This window comes from Capricornis sumatraensis, chromosome 14 (genome assembly GCF_032405125.1).
Source record: "Capricornis sumatraensis isolate serow.1 chromosome 14, serow.2, whole genome shotgun sequence".
Taxonomy (NCBI): Eukaryota; Metazoa; Chordata; class Mammalia; order Artiodactyla; family Bovidae; genus Capricornis; species Capricornis sumatraensis.
Genome location: NC_091082.1, coordinates 34,627,668 through 34,647,173, shown reverse-complemented (window position 1 = coordinate 34,647,173; position 19,506 = coordinate 34,627,668). Strand labels below are relative to the sequence as shown.

General features: G+C 41.0%; 1 protein-coding gene across 1 annotated transcript in view; it reads left to right on the top strand.

Moving 5' to 3' along the window:
* The window catches only part of TP53BP2 (tumor protein p53 binding protein 2), a 66,202-nt gene that overhangs the window by 26,350 nt on the left and 20,346 nt on the right, over positions 1-19,506 (top strand). The window contains exons 2-9 of the mRNA XM_068985917.1: positions 607-754; positions 6,852-6,965; positions 10,456-10,538; positions 15,161-15,262; positions 17,325-17,499; positions 18,051-18,232; positions 18,597-18,761; positions 19,147-19,375. Coding sequence (XP_068842018.1) covers positions 607-754; positions 6,852-6,965; positions 10,456-10,538; positions 15,161-15,262; positions 17,325-17,499; positions 18,051-18,232; positions 18,597-18,761; positions 19,147-19,375 — 1,198 coding nt within the window. The remainder of the gene's footprint in view (positions 1-606; positions 755-6,851; positions 6,966-10,455; positions 10,539-15,160; positions 15,263-17,324; positions 17,500-18,050; positions 18,233-18,596; positions 18,762-19,146; positions 19,376-19,506) is intronic.

Below are 19,506 nucleotides of genomic sequence, written 5' to 3'. Positions count from 1 at the left end.
CTTTAAAGTATGTATCTAATCTGATTAAAACATCTTAGATTTGAAAATATAATTGTTTGAACAGGTGCTACATTGTACGTGATATAAATATTAGATATCCCTCTGAGTTCTGTCCCCTTTTCCCATCCCCACCTTCAGCAGCAATACATGTTTTGTTTATGTATCCTTCCCGAAAGAGACTTTGCTCAGTTAAGCATGTGTTTGTGTGATCATCATCTCCTGGTCATACTCACAGGGCTGATGGGAGAATCTCTTTGTAGTATGGGCCTGGCACATCATACTAAGAACTACAGAAGTCTTGGTAAACAGATGACATAAATAAAATGTCAGAGGAAGATTTAACTTGACCTTTTGTGTGCACTGATCCGTTTACTGTGCTCCAGGGATCCCCAAGGGTTCTTCAGGCGCAGCTGATGAAGGAGGGCAGGGGCCATCAGCAAAGCTCCGGATCCCTCTTCACCTTGGGCTTGGAGACAGCCAGATGGTCCTGTTGTCCATTTGCATTTCAGTTAAGACAGTCGGGGAGAGGAATCTAAAGTAAGTGAGAAGTGACCAGCGCCGGTGTAGACGGTACTATAACCCTTGTGTCTCTCCTTCTGTTTCCAGATGTTTCTTACTGTGTACCTCAGCAACAATGAGCAGCACTTCACAGAAGTCCCTGTCACTCCGGAAACAATCTGCAGAGACGTGGTGGACTTGTGCAAAGAACCTGGCGAGAGTGATTGCCACCTGGCCGAAGTGTGGTGTGGTTCTGGTACATCTTCTTCAGCAGTGCCATCTTTGTTATCAGTTTTAGGGAGGGCAGTGTGTGCCTTTCATGTTTATCCACAGAGAAACTGGAGAATAGGGTGTCTATCAGAGAGAGTGCTTTCACTCCAGTTTAAGTTGCCTCCTCCCAAGTCTTTTTTTTTTTTTTTTTTTAATATTTATTTTGACTACGCTGGGTCCCAGTGCGACACTTGGGATCTTCAGTTGTGGCATGTGGTATCTAGCTCCCTGACCAAGGAAGGAATCTGGGCACCCGCCACCCCGTATTGGGAGCATGGAGTTGTAGCCGTTGAACCACCTGGGAAGCTCCTCCAAAGTCCTCTTGCTGTTTTCTTTTTCTGCAGTACATCATGGACACTACAGTCTTAAAGGTCAAAGGATAGGCAGCTGATACACGGGGTGGAAGCTTCTGGGGGTGTTAGGGTACAGTGTCTGTGCTCAGAAGTGTTTTGGGTACGCTTAGGTGGTTTCACTCCATTCGAAGTCTGAGCCATTCTGAGCCATTCTGATTGTTTTGCCGGCTGTGTGCCTTCGGAGGTTTTTAGAGAGAGCTCTTCGGTATTGAGTCACTGTGGTGGCAGGAGGCAGTGGTGAAACCATAGGCATTATTTTAAGCCTTGAGATCGACCCCTTACTTAGTTCTTTGGCGCCCTGAAATGGGACAGCCTGGTTTCTCTGTGGCCCTTTAGGAGTTTGTAGATGGAGGAGTAGTCTTTCATGAGTTCTGCTCTGTTCCTGTACAGCTTGGGTGAGCCCTTACTGTTTCCTTTTTCTCCCCTTTGGTGCAGTTTGTCTAAGTGCAAGTTTCCCACTGTGTTCTCCGCATTCACACTGTTCATGGGTGTGTGACTTCAGCTAACACCCTCTGCTTCCCAGGGCAAGTCTTCTTAATCATCTTCGGTTGATTTTCCTACAGCTGGGTGTTCAGGAAGACTTTCTTCACTCTCCTTGAGCTGCTCACTTCACATAGGAACTAGATTAGACCATTTTCATAAAGAAACCCAAGTGATCCTTTTTGCAAAAAAAGAATTAAATTTATTTGATTGTGCCAGGTTTTGGTTGCACCACGCGGGCTTTTCCTTCGATCTTCCTTGTGGCATGCAAGATCTTTTAGTTTTTTTCGGCATATGGGATTTAGTTCCTGACCAGGGAGCGGACCTGAGCCTCCAACATTGGTAGCATGGAGTCTTGGCCACTGGACCACCAGGAAAAGTCCCCCTAAGGGATCCTTATTAAATGAAAATTTGATAGTTTGACTTTCTTGTTTTAACTTTTTTATTCTACTTAGGATAAAATCCAAAGTCTTGATTTTAGACTGTGAGGTCTTTGATGTCATCTGGTACCATTTTCCTCCTTGCTCACCTCTTGCAGCTTTTTTATGTTCCTGGATAAATGAAGGTGTTTCCTACCTCAGAGCCACTGGTGCCAGCTGCTCCTTCTGCACTCCCAGATTTTGTTGTTGTTGGTTCCTTCTGGTCATTTGGATTGTAGCTAACACGTTGGCTCTTTAGAGATGTTTCTCCTGAGCTTCCCACTAAAGCAGGCACGAGGTTCTCTGACGTCATCCTGGTTTGATCCTGTGCATGAGACGTGTCTGTCTGGTTTGTGTGTGTGTGTTTATTAATCTGCTGCCTCTTTAATCCCCATAGCCTCACACACAGGCACGAGAATGTAAACTCCTTAAGAGTGGGGACCTGCTTGTCTCGTTCCTAGCTGGGTCCTAGCTCAGAGGGAGTGCTCAGTAAATATTTACTGAAAGAATAAACGAGCTTCCAGCTGCTCTGGTGGCCTCCCTGCATTCTGCAAATAACTTGCCCAAAGTGAAGTGATTGAGACCACGCACTGTGAGCTCCTCCTCCGGTGCTTACCTCAGGTTCCTCTGGATGTGTGCCTACCCTTCTTTCTGACTTTCTTCCTTTGCCAAGGCTCATCCTCTCCCTTGAAACTCTTGCTTCCACTGTTTCCCTTTCCTCTTTAGTATCTTGCTCATTTGAGTTCAGTAGCCCTTGCTATGTAATGAGGATGTTTAAAGGATTTTCTTTCTTCTAATTTTTTTAATTAATAAAAAAAAAGACCGCATGAATGGATGGATTCTTTTTTGTAAGGCAAATAATACAAATGGAATGGAAATCTCTCCCACAAGCCCATCTTGTGTCGCTTGACCTATAATTGCTTATAATTTTAGCAGATAACTTCTCAGACTTTTCTCTGTAATGTAGCTATAGAAATAGTTTTGTGTCATCTCTGTTTTTTTTTTTATGTAACAGTATCATACATCTCGCTATCTGCAATTTATCATTTTACCTTACAGTATAGCTTGAAGGTCTTTTCTGATAACCTTGTGTAAATCCACACCATTGTTTTTAATTATCATAATTTTCCATAGTATTATGCATAAACTGCAGTTGATCTATCCATTTCTTTATTCACTAACATTTCAATTAATTCTCTCGTTTCTATAAATGCTGCAGTAGAAGGCCTCGTAGAAGCCTCTTGATCACGTGCACGCATTTCTGTAGGGTAGATAACCAGGAATTGCTTGCTTAAAGGTTCACACATTTTAAATTTGAATATATTTCACCAGATTTCCCTCAGCAAAGGCTGTAGAAATTCACACTTCTACCAGTTATTTCTAAAAGTATCCCTCATCAAAAAAGATAACTAATACAATAAATTCTTACTTTTGCTAAGCTGATGCTGAAGTTGCTCATTTTTCATTTATCTACTGGCCACTTGGATTTCTATTTTAAAAAAAGATTGTTTCATTATAGTCTTTGCTCATGTATCTTGACTTTTGCCCTTTTCCTTCTTGATTTGTAGATGTTATAGAAAAACGCAACTCTTCTAGAACTCAGGCCTAGTTGTGTGTTGTTTTATAAAAGTCTTTTCTTTATGGTAAGGCTGTAAACTTAGTCTCCTGTTGTTCCGTACCATTAAATTTTAAAGTTTTTTTCCCTTCCCTCCTAACCCTTCCCTTCTTTTTTCTCATTAATTTTTCTGACTAGTGTGAATTAGAGATCTAATATTTTTTCCCCCAGGTGGATAGTGAATTTTTTTAAAGTGTCTTATTGAAGACACTTGTTTTCTTCCTTACTGATGTGAAACTTCATAGGCTTGTTGTATCTCATAGGAAGTATGTTTCTATAAGCTTCAGCCAGTTACTTTTTTTTTCCTTCTATTTATGATAGGACCAAATAGGTTTTTTTTTAATTTTATTTTTCTTAGTTTTTAAATTATGAAAATATGATAACTCATTTACAGAGACTTGGAAAATACAGAACAAAGTTACATATACTTCCACTATATATTGCAATCATTTTTTTTAAATAAGTAAATTAAAGTTTTTAGTTGTAGTTTCAATATCAAACTCTCAAAAATTAATAAAATGAATATACAGAGAAGTAGAAGGATATAGTAGGCCTCAAAAGTACTGTGAACCAATGCAAGATAATTAAGATTTATACAATTTTTACACAGCAGTAGCATACTCTTAAGTTCCCATAAACTATAAACTAGGAGACACTAGAATATATCCAGTGACATGAGACCAGATGCAAACATTTGATGAAGACCAAATAGTTTTAATTTACTCTCGTTTTATAATAGATTAGGTATCTGTAAAGGCAACTGCTTATTTCATTGTGCTCCTGTACTATTCTTGTGTATTTTCTCTTTCAGATATGTTTTAGAATTACCTTGAAAGGTTCCATGAAAAGTTCTTTGGGGATTTTGATTGGTTGCAGAGAATTCATAATTAATTTAAGGGTTGTTTGCATGATGTTGTGATTAAGAGCAAGGTCATGGGTGTCAACGTCTTGTCTCTTTCATTTACTAGCTTTATAACTTCAGACAAGATACTTAATCTCTATAATCCTTAAGTGTTTTTCCTACACAATTGGGATAATAAATGAATCTATTGCACAGGATTGTGTGAGAATCCTAGGTGCTGACATTTGAAGGGGGCTTAGCATAGCCCCTGGCACATTTAATGTTCACGGTCAACAAGTAATAGCTGTTATGTCTTCAACTCCTTCTTTTTTTTTTTTTTTTTTTTTGCTATAACTTTTCCAAGGTGTTGCATTTTAAAAATAGTAAATATGTTACTTCCACTTTGTTAGCTTCTCAAGTTTCCCATTTCCTTTAACTTTCTTTTAAAATAAGTAGCTTTGGGGACTTCTCTGGCGGTCCAGTGGTTTAGACTGTGCTTCCAACGCAGGGGACACAGGTTTGATCCCTGTGCAGGGAGCTGAGATCCCACATGCCGCGTGGTTAAAAAGTAAAAATTTAAAAAAACAGTAGCTTTTACTTGCCATCTCCATTTCCTTACTCCCCTCTGGTTTATTTGCTGAGAGAACATATCTTGGATATTTGCTGTTTGCTAGGAACTGTGCTTGATTGTAAAGAAGAGAGAGATGAATGTGTGCTGTTAAAGTAAAAACAGGAGTCAGCAGACATTTCTCTCATACTGAGTGATGACTTCAGGAGTAGATGGCAGTGCTCCATCTGCAGAAGGAGAGGGTACTGGGGACAGTTCTCAGTGCTGGGAATGGCTTGTTCAGAGTCACATAGGCATGGACGCCAGGACGAGGGATGGATGTCGTTGGAGCATGGGGTAAATGGGCTGCTTTGAGAACCTTTGAAGTGTATTTCAGCTTGTGCTGGCCTAAGCCTGATATATACATTTTGTCACTGTAGGCCTAGAAGGTTCACACTCAACATGGACTGGAAGTCACTTCATTTCTTTTGAAATAAAGTATGTGTGTATGTGTGTGTTTGAGATTTTTGTTTTTGTGAGGAGGTAGGTCTGCCCAGAATTTCTTTCAGGAAGGTATCTGCTCAGCTCCAGGTGTTTCCTCTTGGGGGAGTCTTGGTTAGACTTTCTCTGGTTTAGAGAAGAGGGTGTCTGTGTCTACTCATTACATCATGTTGCTGTAAATAGAACCCAAGCTGTACTTTGTTGCCACCAAGCTGATTAAGTTCAGGGGTTAGTTCACAGAATTGGCTGCTGAACCTTTGGCTGCTCTCATCTGTGCCCGTGTTGTTTATTTAAGGTACTCAGATAGTGTCCTTGATTATTGACAAGTGCATTGAATTTTTTAGGGGGGCCACTGCAGCATTCTTACACTAAAAATGAGTAAGTTCTTTGATTTTAAACTGTTGGTATCCTCAAACAGTGTATTTGGTTTTTATGTTCAGATTCCTTAAGATTGGAAGACTACAGTTCCTATATAGTAGAGTATTTAGCTATGCCTCTTTTTTTTTCGTCTCAAGGAATATTTTCAGGGCAGTAAACAGACTTTTGTTTGGAAATGCATGTGTATGATTTTTTTTAATATGGTTTGTAAAATTGTCAAAAAAAATCCCCAATAGAAAGACAAGGCTATTTAGAAAGTTGTGTTTAAGTTTTCATTTGTATACTTAGAGAATCATAGAGCCATTAGAATTAACAGAGACCTCAGAGACCATCCTATGGAATAGATGACAGGAACTTTGGAACCTGCAGAGCTTCACAGCCTGCCTGGAACTAGTGAGGGGCCACTGAATCTGACTCCTGAGCTCTTGCCAGTGGCCCTGACCCAGTCCTTTCCTACCCCTATATTCTACCCAGCTTTGACCCTGATCATGTGGATGGTAAGCTGGTGATGGAGAAGGCAGTGGCACCCCACTCCAGTACCCTTGCCTGGAGAATCCCATGGATGGAGGAGCCTGGTGGGGTGCAGTCCATGGGGTCACGAAGAGTCGAACACGACTGAGCGACTTCCCTTTCACTTTTCACTTTCATACATTGGAGAAGGAAATGGCAACCCACTCCAATGTTCTTGCCTGGAGAATCCCAGGGATGGGGGAGCCTGGTGGGCTGCCGTCTGTGGGGTCACACAGAGTCGGATACAACTGAAGTGGCTTAGCAGCAGCAGCAGCAGCAAGCTGGTGATACTTCATTTTCTAAGGGTTTTTTTTTTTTTTTTTTAAGATCCTAGATAGTATTTTCTGCATTCATAATGCATAATTTCTATGAAGGGTAGACAGTAAGTGATGTGTTACCAGGTAACATGATTTGTACATGATTTGTTCATTTCTTTTAGAACGCCCAGTTGCCGATAATGAGCGAATGTTTGACGTCCTGCAACGGTTTGGAAGTCAGAGGAGCGAAGTTCGGTTCTTCCTTCGCCACGAACGCCCCCCTGGTAGGGATGTTGGTAGGTAGCATCCTGTTGATCATGACAAAGATTCGGACTTCAGTTTCATGCTCGGGAGAGGTGACCCGTGATCAGGAGCAGACAGTTTCATGGATGAGTGAGCAAGAAGCAAGGGGGAAAAGTGAGGCTAGCCCTTTCTCCCAAGCCCTGACTCTATAGGGTGGGCAGAAAAGGGTGCGGTTCCATTTGTTGTGTTTTGTTGGAAGATGGGAAAAGTTTGATGACAGTTGTTTTTTTTTTTAATGTTTTATTTTTTGGCTTCACCACACGGCATGTGGAATCTTAGTTCCCCCACCAGGTATCAATCCCGTGTCCCCTGCCTTGGAAGCACAGAGTCTTAACCACCAGCCCACCAAGGAAGTCCCCTGACTACAGCTCTTAATATGGGCGGGAAGGAAAGGAGTCAGTAGAGCAGGAGTTTGAAATACAAGGAAGAAGGGAATGCTTGATGGGCAAGTTAGCCAAGGGGAAATTTGGGGTCACGGGGGTCGAGGGGTGAGATAGGAGGGTAAGGGAAGGGTCTGTTCCATTTTAACAGAGTGGAAGGGAAGCTTCCCAGAGGCAGTAAATGTGTGCTCTCTATGGGAGCAGTGGGAGGGGCTTCTCATCTGAAAACATTTGTTTTCTCTGAGGGAGGAGGCCATGGTGGAGAATAGGAGAGAGTGTGGCCAGGGAAGCTGGCACGCCAGGGCCCCTGGAGGACAGTGGAGATTAGACACCAGGAGACCATGGGTGATTTTGCCACAGTGGTGCTCTGCAGCCCAGAGGGTTGTAAGAGGGGAAGATGGTTGGATTGACCCAAGGTTGGAATTTGGCCAGACAAGTTCAGTGGAAAGTTGGTGAGACAAGGAAAAAAGAGGATGTTGGTGAGATGGCATTCAAGCCGAGATGGGGATGAAGTGAAGGCGGAGGGGCTGCAGGGAAAGAAACTGCAAGTTTCAGGTTGTTGAACAGGTGTAGCGAGAGGTAATCGCTGTCAAAAAGTAAGAAGTTTGAATTTGACATGTCAGGAGGAGAGCATTTCTAGATAACATGGTCTTGTATTGGACCATGAAATGAACCTGAGTTAGAGAGGAGACAGGAAGTTGTGGATCTGAGAGGCGAGCTTTTAGATGGTGAGGTCATCCAAAATGAAGGGGGGACTTGGGCAAAGAGAACAGAGGGGTCAGGTGGTCACGACTGCTGTGACTGAGGGTTGTGACCATGGTTTCTAGATGACAGTAAGCAGAGGGTAGAAGGTGATAAGTGGAGATCAGAGATAGTGGGCTGAAAGCAGCCCTAGACATTGAGAACACAGTCAAACCTCTGACTCTGGAGGTCTCATAGGATGTAGGAGAGAAAACAGTTTCAAGTCTTAAGATCTGTAGGGAAGCCTTTGTTCTCAGTGGAAAGCCGTTGGTTGCGGCAGGGTTACTAGGTGTTTCTAAAAATGTTGGGATTCTTAAAATGGAAAGTTGAAGGTTTGTGACTTTAGTATACATTGAAAAATTCTTGGGAGTAAGAGTGTCGATAACAGGTTAATTATTACGTTATAGAATCTCAGTTTTATTCCTTTAGTACAGATGTCCACATGGCAACCATTAGACATTATCAGAGGTGTGGGAGACCCCAGAATTGACTTAGTCTAGCCTCTTCTGCTCTACAGATGAGAAACACTGATACTTAGGGGTTAGATGACTTGTCAGAGGCCACATACCAGGAGGCAGAGCCAGGAGGGGAACCTGAGTCTCCTTATCCTAGCTGGTTCCTCGGCCTTTGAACTTCACTGTGTTTGTAATTCTATTTTAAATAAACATGCATTTTTTTCCCCCAGAGCTGCTTTCTTTTTTGTGGTTTTGACATCTGCATCTTATTTTTATTTTGTTCTTTATTTGCATTATTGCATATATCTCCTTTTAATCAGTTAGTTGAATTTTCTCCCGTCATCTGTCAGTTCAAATATCTTCCTCTATGGTACCTGGTAAATTATTAAATAGCTTCTCAATAGTGCAATATGCAGTTTCAGTGTGTCTGTAATGTGAGAAATACAATCTGAAGATAAAGGCGCTGTTTGTACATTGTTGCAAAACACCAGTGCCACATAGTGTCAAAAGTGGGATAAAACAGGATTGCTGTTTAGTGTCAACCTTTGTGGTTGTAGACTTCTAGATTACAGATTAAGAGACTGTTACTGTATTCTTTTTCTGGTTTAACTAGGACCTATGACCCAGAATGTATATGACTTTTTTTTTTTTTGGCCACGCCATGTAGCATGCGGGATCTTAAGTTCCTCAACCAGGGGTCAGACCCATGCCCCCTTCAGTGAAAGCAGAGTCTTAACCTCTGGACCACCACCATGGAAATCCATTACCTTTTTCTCTCTTTTTTTAATGTGACATTATTTTCAAAGCTCTTGCTTTTTATTCTAATTATGTAACTGAACATGTCAGTTCAGTTGCTCTCTCTTGGAGGCAGCAAAGAAAGCAGTTATTCTGGAATGATAGATTTTTTTTTTTTTTTTGCAGAAATATTGTGACAGGTACCTGAGCTATTTTACCAGAAAATTGAACAGTTTTAAAAGTAAAGCTGAGGAAACGTTGGAGTTAGGTATAAGTGTGGTATATGGCTCTGAGGATAGACATATTTATTTACTTATTTGTGGGAATTTGTGCCAAGCTTCCAGGCAGGTTCAACAAACATTTGATGCAGAAGAAATTTTTATCTAAAACTTCTTGGGAAATAGTTTAGTATTTTTTCTCTAACATCTGGGAAGTACAGTTATAAGCTTAATTTCATGTATTTAAGAAATTCTCTTTGATATTTTGCAATTTATCAGTTTAAGTTAAAACTATTTTCTCATCATGATACATTAAGTGACACTGAGAAACATATACTTGGACCTGAAAAGTTCTCTTTATCCCAAAAAGCAGAATGTACAGTGTTTTCCAACTAGTACTTTCCCACGCTAAGAAAATGAAATTTTTTTACTTAAATGGGGAAGTCCTTAGGAATTACCACAAAATTCGAAACACTACTAGTTCTGTTTCCATTGCTTCCTTCCTGTGGAAGTTACAAACACTTTAATGAGTACAAGGGTGGGTTGATTAATTTTCACCTATTTCTTTCAATGAGACTATTCCCAATTTTATTTGAGTAGCTAAATAGAGAAGTGGGAACAGACACTGTAGGCAAATGGTATGAATGACCCATAATAAGCAGTATATTTATATTCTTAATTTTTGTCCTTTAGCACCTAACTCATGCAGCTTTTCTAGGGATTGGTTAGCATGTGACATTTTCTAGTGCTGACCATTCACTGTTCCAAGTAAAGGTTTCTAGAAGAGGTTGAATCTGTGAGACCGTAACTTCATCGGTATTAGAAAGTATGGGTGTTTTAAGTATATTTTCAACGTAAAGTATTAGCATTAAAAACATAACTGAGAAATGAACTGGTACTTAAAATATCTGTCACCGCTAGTGTTAATGCATACTTTTTGAATTTTGTGCTTAGTGAGTGGACCAAGGTCTCAGGATCCAAGTTTAAAAAGAAACGGTGTAAAAGTTCCAGGTGAACATCGAAGAAAGGAGAATGGCGTAAGTGATCAATGTTACCCATTCTGTGTTTGGACCACAGTGATGCTGCTTTTTTTTAACTTTTAAATCTCATTCACTGTTCCTTTTTTATTCAGTAGGTGATTAAGGGCAGCCCTTTTTTAAAGGCTTATTTTAAATTTATTTCATGAAAGTGATTAATGGTCTCTATGGTTGTTGAAATATCCAGCAACCTTAGATAGGCAGATGATACCATTCTAATGGCAGAAAGTGAAGAGGAACTAAAGAGCCTCTTGATGAAGGTTAAAGAGGAGAGTGAAAAGGCTGGCTTGAAACTCAACATTCAAAAAAACGAAGATCTTGGCATCCGGGCCCATCACTTCATGGCAAATAGGAAGGGAAAAAGTGGAAGCAGTGACAGATTTTGTTTTCTTGGGCTCCAAAATCACTGCGGATGGTGAGTTCAGCCATGAAATTAAAAGATGCTTGCTCCTTGGAAGGAAAGCTGTGACAAGCCTAGACAGCATTTGAAAAAGCAGAGACATCACTTTGGTGACAAGCATCTATATAGTCAAAGCTGTAGTTTTTCCAGTAGTCATGTTTGGATGGGAGAGTTGAACCATGAAGAAGACCGAGTGCCAAAGAATTGATGCTTTTGAACTGTGGTGCTGGAGATGACTCTTGAGAGTCCCTTGGACTGCAAGGAGATCAAAACAGTCAATCCTAAGGGAGATCAGCCCTGAATATTCATTGGAAGGACTGATGCTGAAGCTGAAGCTCCAGTATTTTGGCCACCTGGTGTGAAGAGCTGACTCACTGGAAAAGACTCTGATGCTGAGAATGATGGAAGGCAAAAGGAGAAAGGGTGGCAGAGGATGAAATGGTTACATAGCATCACTAACTCATTGGACATGAATTTTAACAAACTCTGGAAGATAGTGTAGGACAGAGAAGCCTGGACTGCTGAAGTCCATAGGGTCGCAAAGAGACACAACTTCATGACTGAGCAACAACATGGCTGTTGAAAGAAGTCAGATGCTGGATATATCACAAATACAGAACAAGTATTGAATAAGTTCGAGGAAGTATTTGTTTCTTTGGTGATTTTATTTGTTGCTGTTATTGCTTTTAGCATTAATGATATATTAATGCTCTTGCTATTGCATATGAATTTTAGCAGGTATCTGTGGGACTCCTTATAGACATTTTCTTTTCAGAGCTTAGAATTTTTAACCTTGTTAGGGATTAGCTAAATTACCTCTCCAACACACACTGTTTTTATTCCACCTTCCCCAAATTCTTCCTGTTTCTCTTCTTTGATCTCATAGTTATCTTATAGTGATGAAAGGCTGATATGAGGATAACAAAAATGGTCTGACCATTAGCGAGATTTCAGTGCATATTGACACAATGTATCTTTCCCCATCACTGGATTTTTTTTTTTTTAATGATTTATTTATTTTTTGGCCTCGTCCTGAGAAATGCAAAATTGTAGTTCTCCAACTAGGGAGCAAACCTTTCCCCCCACTTCCAAGTGGTAACTTGGAGTCTTAACCACTGGACTGCCAGGGAAGTCCCATCACTGTTTTTTTTTTTAATTTTTTAAAAATTATGAAAGTATTATAACACTTAAAATTTTTTTAAAAAAATCTATTTATTGGCTGTTCTGGGTCTTTGTTGCTGCTCGGCCTTTTCTCTCGTTGCAGCGAGTAGGGGTTGCTTTCTAGGTGCATTGTAGTGGGCCTTTCATTGTAGTGACTTCTCTTGTTGCAGAGCATTGGGCCCTAGGGCCCACAGGCTTCAGTAGCTGCAGTTCCTAGGTTCTAGGGCACAGGCTCAATAATATCTGTGGCACACAGGCTTAGGTGCTCCACAGCATGTGGGACCTTCCCAGACCAGGGATCAAACCTGTATCTCCTGCGCTGGCAGGTGGATTCTTCACTACTAAGCCACCAGGGAAGCCCCCTTCACTGGGTTTTTAAATAATGTCTTTATTAACATATAATTGATGTATAATAAACTACACATAGGGCTTCTCTGGTGGCTCAGATGGTAAAGAATCTGCTTGCAATGTGCTAGACGTGGGTTCATTCAGTCCCAGGGTCAGGAAGATCCCTGGGAGAAGGGAATGGCAACCCCCTCCAGAGTTCTTGCCTGGAGAATTCCATGGACAGAGGAGCATGGCAGGCTCTGTGGGTCACAAGGAGTTGGACATGACTAAGTGACTAACACAACACAACAACAAACAAGCTGCTCACATGTTGGGTATACATTGTGATAAGTTTTGACATGTGTACACCTCTGACGCTGTCACCATAATCAAGATAATGAACGTATTCAATCACCCCCCCCCCCCCCCCCCACCAAAAAGTTTCCTTATATTCTTTGGTAATCGTTCCTTCTTGCCTCCCTTCCCATCCTCAGGGAACCGCTAGCCGGGCTGCTGTCTGTCGCCATCAATTAGTTTTGTTTTCCAGAATCTAGGATAAATGGAGTCATCCAGTATATACTCTTTCTGTCCGAATTTGCTCAGGATAAATAGTTTGAGGTTTATTCATTTTGTCGTGTATCAGTAGTTGATTCCCTTTTATTGCTGAGAGATATTCTATTGTCTGGTTATACCACTCCTTATCCATTCATCTGTTGGACATTTTGATTGTTTACAGTTATTCTGTATCGTGCTGTGATGAGTACTTGGGTATACATCTTTGTATGGACATATGCTTTTATTAATATTTCTCTTAAGTAAATACTTTTAGGAGTAAAATGGTTGGTTCATATGTTAACTTTTTAAGAAGCTGTCAGACTGATTTCAAAAGTGATTGTTTTATTTTATAGTCCTCATCAGAGAGTTCTAGTTTTTCCACATCCTTGCCAACGTTTGGTTTGGTCAGTCCTTTTAATTTTGGCCTCTGCTAGGTGTGTGATGGTAGTACATTCTGGTTTTATTTTGTATTTCTCTGATGGCTAATGGTATTGGGCATCTATCATGTGCTTATTTGCCATTCATATATTGTCTTTAGTGAAGTGTTAATATTTGTTCACTTCGTTTTTTCTTTTTTTTTTTAAATCATGTTGCAGGGCTTTTGGGATCTCAGTTTCCCAGCCGGGTTTTGAATCCAGGCCAGGGGAGTGAAGTAACTGAATCCTAACCTTTAGACCACTAGGGAACTTCCTGTTCACCTCTTTTGCTTATCTTTTTCATGATTGGGTTGTTTGCTTCATTATTATTGAGTTTAAGAGCTCTTTATATATGCTGGATCCAAGGCTTTTTATTAGATAGATAATTGGTAAATATTTGTCCCAGTCTATGACTTCAATACAGTATAATTAGTCAACCTAGAAGTTTTAGATCTTACATCTGCGTTTAGGATCCATTTTGAATTAATATTTGCATGTATTGTGAGAGAAGTGCAATTTTGTTTATTGTGTGTGGATATCCAGTTGTACAAGCAGTATTTGTTGAAAAGACTATTCTTTCTCAACTGCCCTTTCTCTTAAATCAATTACCAGTATATGTGTGGGTCTGTTTTTGTACTCTGTCTTCTGTTTCATTGATCTGCTTATCTAACATGATATCAGTAACACAATGTGTTGATCACTACAGCGTGGTTAGTCTTGAAGTCAGGCAGTGTATGTTTTCTAACTCTTCTTTTCGAAGTTGTTTTGGCTATTCTGTATCATTTGCACTTCCATATGAAATTGTAGAATTTGCCAGTTGATTTATTTTTTTAAAAAAAGCCTGCTGGGATTTGGGTTGGTATTATCTTGGCTCTGTAGGTCAGTATGGAAAACACTGCCATCTTGAGCTTTTTAGTTCACAAGCACCACAGTATTCCTCCCCAAATAGGTCTTCTCTCTCTTAGCCATGTTTTGAAGTTTTCAGTGTCAGGCCTGAGCTTCTGTCAGATTTATTCCTGTGTGCTTCGTGATTTTTATGCTAGTGTTAATGATATTACAAAATTTCTTTCTTCAGTTTTCTGGGTATTGCTAATGTATAGAAATATAGTTGATTTTTGGCATATTGATGTTTTATCCTGCATTCTTGCTAAATAGCTTATTTATTTAGTAGCTTTTTATAGATTCCATAGAATTTTCTTCATAGATGATTATGTTGTCCTTGAGTAAAGACAGGAAATTTTTCCTTTTGCAACCTGGATATAGTTTCTTTCTTCCTGCCTTTCTTTCTTTCTATCCAGAACCTCTTAGGACCATGTCGAATGGATGTTTAGGGAGTATAGTAGACGTCTTGCTTTGTCTCTGATGACCTGCTGTATCTTGAATTTTTTAAATTCCAGTGTTACATTTTTAAAGGGTGTTTTAATGATTGTATTCTAAGTTTGCTGCCAATATCCCAACATCATGTTTGATATGGTCAAATACTGCCTTCTTAATTTAACTGCAGAACAAGGTGATTCCAGATGGTTCCATTTGCGTCAGTACTAACACTATTTAATTTAAATTTACAACTTAAAAGAGTCTGTGTATCATTATGTTTTAAATCTTATTAAGTCAATATGGGAGTAGTAATATAAAAATTAATGACTTCTTTAATATGATGGGAGAAAAATAGCCAAATAATTTTGTCCTGATTACATGACTTGAGGGTGGAGTCTCCAGGATCATTTTATACTGAGTTGGATTATTTGCACTTTTTTTGGTAGGTTAATAGTCCTAGAATGGACCTGACACTTGCTGAACTTCAGGAAATGGCATCCCGCCAGCAGCAACAGATTGAGGCCCAGCAGCAAATGCTGGCCACTAAGGTAATGGCCATGTTTTCAGAGACCTAACAGGTCACTCCCGTTCATGTGTAAGTAAAGCTGTTTACATTACACCCTTGCTAGTAAGCTGGCTCCCTCAGATATGAGTTGCTAACGTCAGCCCGACAGGTATCTGCCATGTGGTGCTTTCTTCTCTTCACTGTAGCATTTTGTAGAAATCCTGAAATCATTCAGTTGTTTCAGATCCTCCTCGTCCCGATCCTGATCAAAGTTAACCACGCTTTGCTGAGTGTCAGTAAAACAGGGAAGGCATAAAGAGCCTTTCAGCTTCGCGTGCAGGCACTAGTCTGGGCTGACTTCATCTTGAATCAGAAGGAACTTCAAAAGCTCATGCTCACCTGACCCCAGTTACTGCTTGGCATCGAAAACAAGGCTGCTTGCCTCTACTTGGGGACATTGTCCTCCCACAAATTAAACTTTGTCCTCTCCTTGAACAGAGAAAATATGGGAAGCTTCTCCATTACTCTCAAAACCAGTCTTCCTGCGGCTGCTCCTGCCAGCCTTGGGCTAATAGTCTAAACCAGATGTCGTCAGACTTTCTGAAGGGCTGAAATATTTTAGGCTTTGCAGGCTGTGCGGTCTCAGCTCTGCATTTGTGGCTGGAAAGCAGCCATAAACAATAGGTAAACGAATGGATGTGGCCGTGTGCCAAGAGAACTTTGCTTACGAACACAGGCTGTGTAGTCTGTCAGCCCTGGTCCAAACGCTCAGTATTTTCGCTTACCAGTCTTTGAGGGTCTGTAAGTTCACCGACACTCGGGTGGACACCTGATGGTTTGAGTAGCAAGGTCCCCAGCGTGGCTTTGAAGTGATGGCCAGGGATTCTTCAGCGTCGTTCTCGTCATGCACTGTGGCTTCCCTGTAATACTTCTTAGGGTTCCTATGCATCCTTTTTCTTTTCTTTTTTAACACTTAAAATATGTATTGAAATTACAAATCAAACTTTTCCATGTGGTTCCCAAATAGAACACACAGTATTTAAAGGCATTCAACAGTTGTTTTCTTACACGTCAGAGGGTTAGTGGCCCCAAATGTACCTATGCATCCTTCTCTACTTTTGACGCTAGACACCAGCTTTTTCAAAATCCTTTGTATTATTGCTTCTCATACTTTAACGTGCATATGAATCACCTGGGGATTTTGTTAAAAATGCATGTTCTGATTTAGTAGGTGTGGGTTGCGGGTCTGACATTTTGCATTTCTAATGCAATTCCATGTGGTGCTGATGTAGCATTCCTTGAGTAGCAAGGACATGGATTCAAATAAAAAATTCAATTGTTAACAGAATATCTGTGTTCTTGTATGTGTTAGCCATACGAATCTGAGCAGATTACCCTTGAGGATAAATTGTGTGGCTCTGTTTTCCTCAGTTGAAATTTTAGATATAATAGGAATAAAATTGTAAGTTGCATAATTGCAGTTTTCTAAAGGCATTCTTTAGAAAGGAGTTCTTTGGCTCTTTTCTAAGTGTACCGAGTGTGCCCTAACTATGTAAGACGCTATTCACAGAGATTTCCATTGCAGGTAGCATTGAATCCTCACTGCAGCCCTAGAGGGACTAGTGATCATCTCATTTTATAGGTGAAGATACAGACTTGTGGACTCAATGAGGTTATATAATTTGCCCCAAAGTCTCATAGCTAATAAGTGGCAGAGCTTGAGTCTGAATCCAAATTTAACTTCAAAGTGTGTCATTTAATAACTTTCTTTTACCGCCTCCCATCTCTGCATGAGCTCCTTCTTAATATTAATGGCTGCAGCTCATGAAAACTAGTTCATAGATCACTGCTTGCTTGCTGCAAAAGGACCACTTGAATACCAGTACTGATTCCTGGATCTTACCACCGTAAGAAGTAGATTCTTACAGTAGGGTTGAGCTCAGGAGCGTCTTGTTTTTCACAAACTCCCCAGGTGGTTCTGAGGCAGCGTGAGGACAGATGGTAAGACCGGAGCAATGCCACAGATGCACGTCAGTCTGGGCATCTCAGGGTGTGATTGTAGGTTAGTTTAAAATGACATGTCTGATGATGGCTTATATCTTTAGGAACAGCGCTTGAAGTTTTTGAAACAGCAAGATCAGCGTCAACAGCAACAAGCGGCTGAACAAGAAAAGCTTAAGAGGCTCAAAGAAATAGCTGAGAATCAGGAAGCGAAGCTAAAAAAAGTGAGAGCACTTAAAGGCCACGTGGAACAGAAAAGGCTAAGCAATGGGAAACTTGGTAAGTTGCTCTCAGTCAGTTTACTTCAGTGCGAAATGCCACAAACTGTTTGTGTATAGGAAAACTCTGGTGTAGGGAGTTGTATAAATTTGTAGTAAGAGGACTAAGATGAGACTTTGTATGTAGGTCATTTTAAAAGGATTTTTTGGGAAAAGTATAATTCACTGCAGTTTCGAAGCTGCTGGTTCCCCCGAGTTGAATTCAGCTTTTGAATGTTATAGACAAGGTTCCTTTTTGGAAAATAGAGTAGTAGTTTTTTTTCTCTCTCTAAATAGTTTTTTGACTGAAGTTTCAGTGAAGGCAAGGATTTTTATTCATATTAATAGCTCCATTGATTATAATACCATTTTAATTAAAACTTTAGTGATTTGGTTTATAGATGTCTTTGTTGATTTCAGTTGCTTATAAAGGAATTGGTTGGTTCTAGGATATTTCTGAAAATTTTCTTTGCTTTTTATGAGAAAGTTTATGGTACATCTTAGGTTGCCCGGGAAGCGATCCCTTCTCATTTTTCTTTTCAACAATTGTTGCTTTTCTTGTTCTTACTTTAGTGGAGGAGATTGAACAGATGAATAGTTTGTTCCAGCAAAAGCAGAGGGAGCTTGTTCTGGCTGTGTCAAAAGTAGAGGAACTTACAAGACAGCTGGAGATGCTGAAGAACGGCAGGATTGACGGTCACCATGACAACCAGTCCGCGGTGGCTGAGCTCGACCGGCTCTACAAGGAGCTTCAGGTAAACAGTGGCCTCTTGTGACATTTCAGTGGCACCTCATCTCCAGCACCGCAGCATCGTCTACATACAGGGCAGGAAGTCCTGGATTTCCCCCTCTTTTCCTTAAAGGGGTGGGGATGGGGAGGAAGACCTAAACTCCACAGAATCCAGAATAAACTCTATGATACCTCAGACAGGAAACTTGAGGCGTTCACTGTGGCCACAGCCGGTGGTCTGTGGACACTTCATTCTAAACCATGAGATGAGAAGTGTGGAGGGACCTTACATTTTTAGAAATTATATAATAGTGAACCGTGTGATTATCTGTTTGAGAAATTTTTCTGCCTACTCCTTGGCTACCTTTTTCTCCCCTAATTTTGTTCAGTTAAGAAACAAACTGAACCAGGAGCAGAATGCCAAGCTGCAACAACAGAGGGAGTGTTTGAATAAGCGCAATTCAGAAGTGGCGGTGATGGACAAGCGTGTTAATGAGCTCAGGGACCGGCTGTGGAAGAAGAAGGCGGCCCTGCAGCAGAAAGAGAACCTTCCAGTAAGTGCGCGGTTGGCCAGGGCCAGGAGGAGGGGACAGGGACCATCCCAGTGAGGTCAGTGCTTGCATATTTCAGAAACACTGCTGGGCACATCCCCGGAAAAGAGACAGGACCTTGTGGCTCCTTGAAAGAGAGTCCACTCTTCTTGTACTTCTAATATAATCCCCTCCGTAGCTCCGCTCTTCTTTGTAATTCTTGTAATGAAGTGTGGGTGAGACTTCACCTGGGGCTGTTTTTGTCGGGGAATGTTTCTGGTACACTCAATGGCTAGATCCTGAAAGTGCTGGATTTTAGCAGTTAAAATGATCACGGTGTCACAGGCTTTTCTGAGTTGGATCTGGTCTGACTTGCAATACTAAAGGCCCTGTGCTTTCTCTGAATAAGGTCTCGTCTGATGGACACGTGCCCCAGCCAGGGGCGTCGGGGCAGAGTCGCGTGGCGGCAGTCGGTCCCTACATCCAGTCGTCGACTATGCCCCGGATCCCGTCGCGGCCTGAACTTCTGGTGAAGCCAGCCCTGCCCGATGGGCCCGGGGCCACGCAGGCTTCCGAGGGGCCCATGAAAGTCCAGACGCTGCCCAACATGAGATCTGGGGCCGCCTCGCAAGCGAAAGGTAAAATCAGGCACTTCCTAATCCTTCCATGGCCTAGCTGTTCCCCTCCTCACTGTGATTTTCCCTCAGGTTTTAGATTCCCCCCCTGCCCCCAAGTTTTGAGTTTTAAAGGTGTCTTCCTATTTATTCCT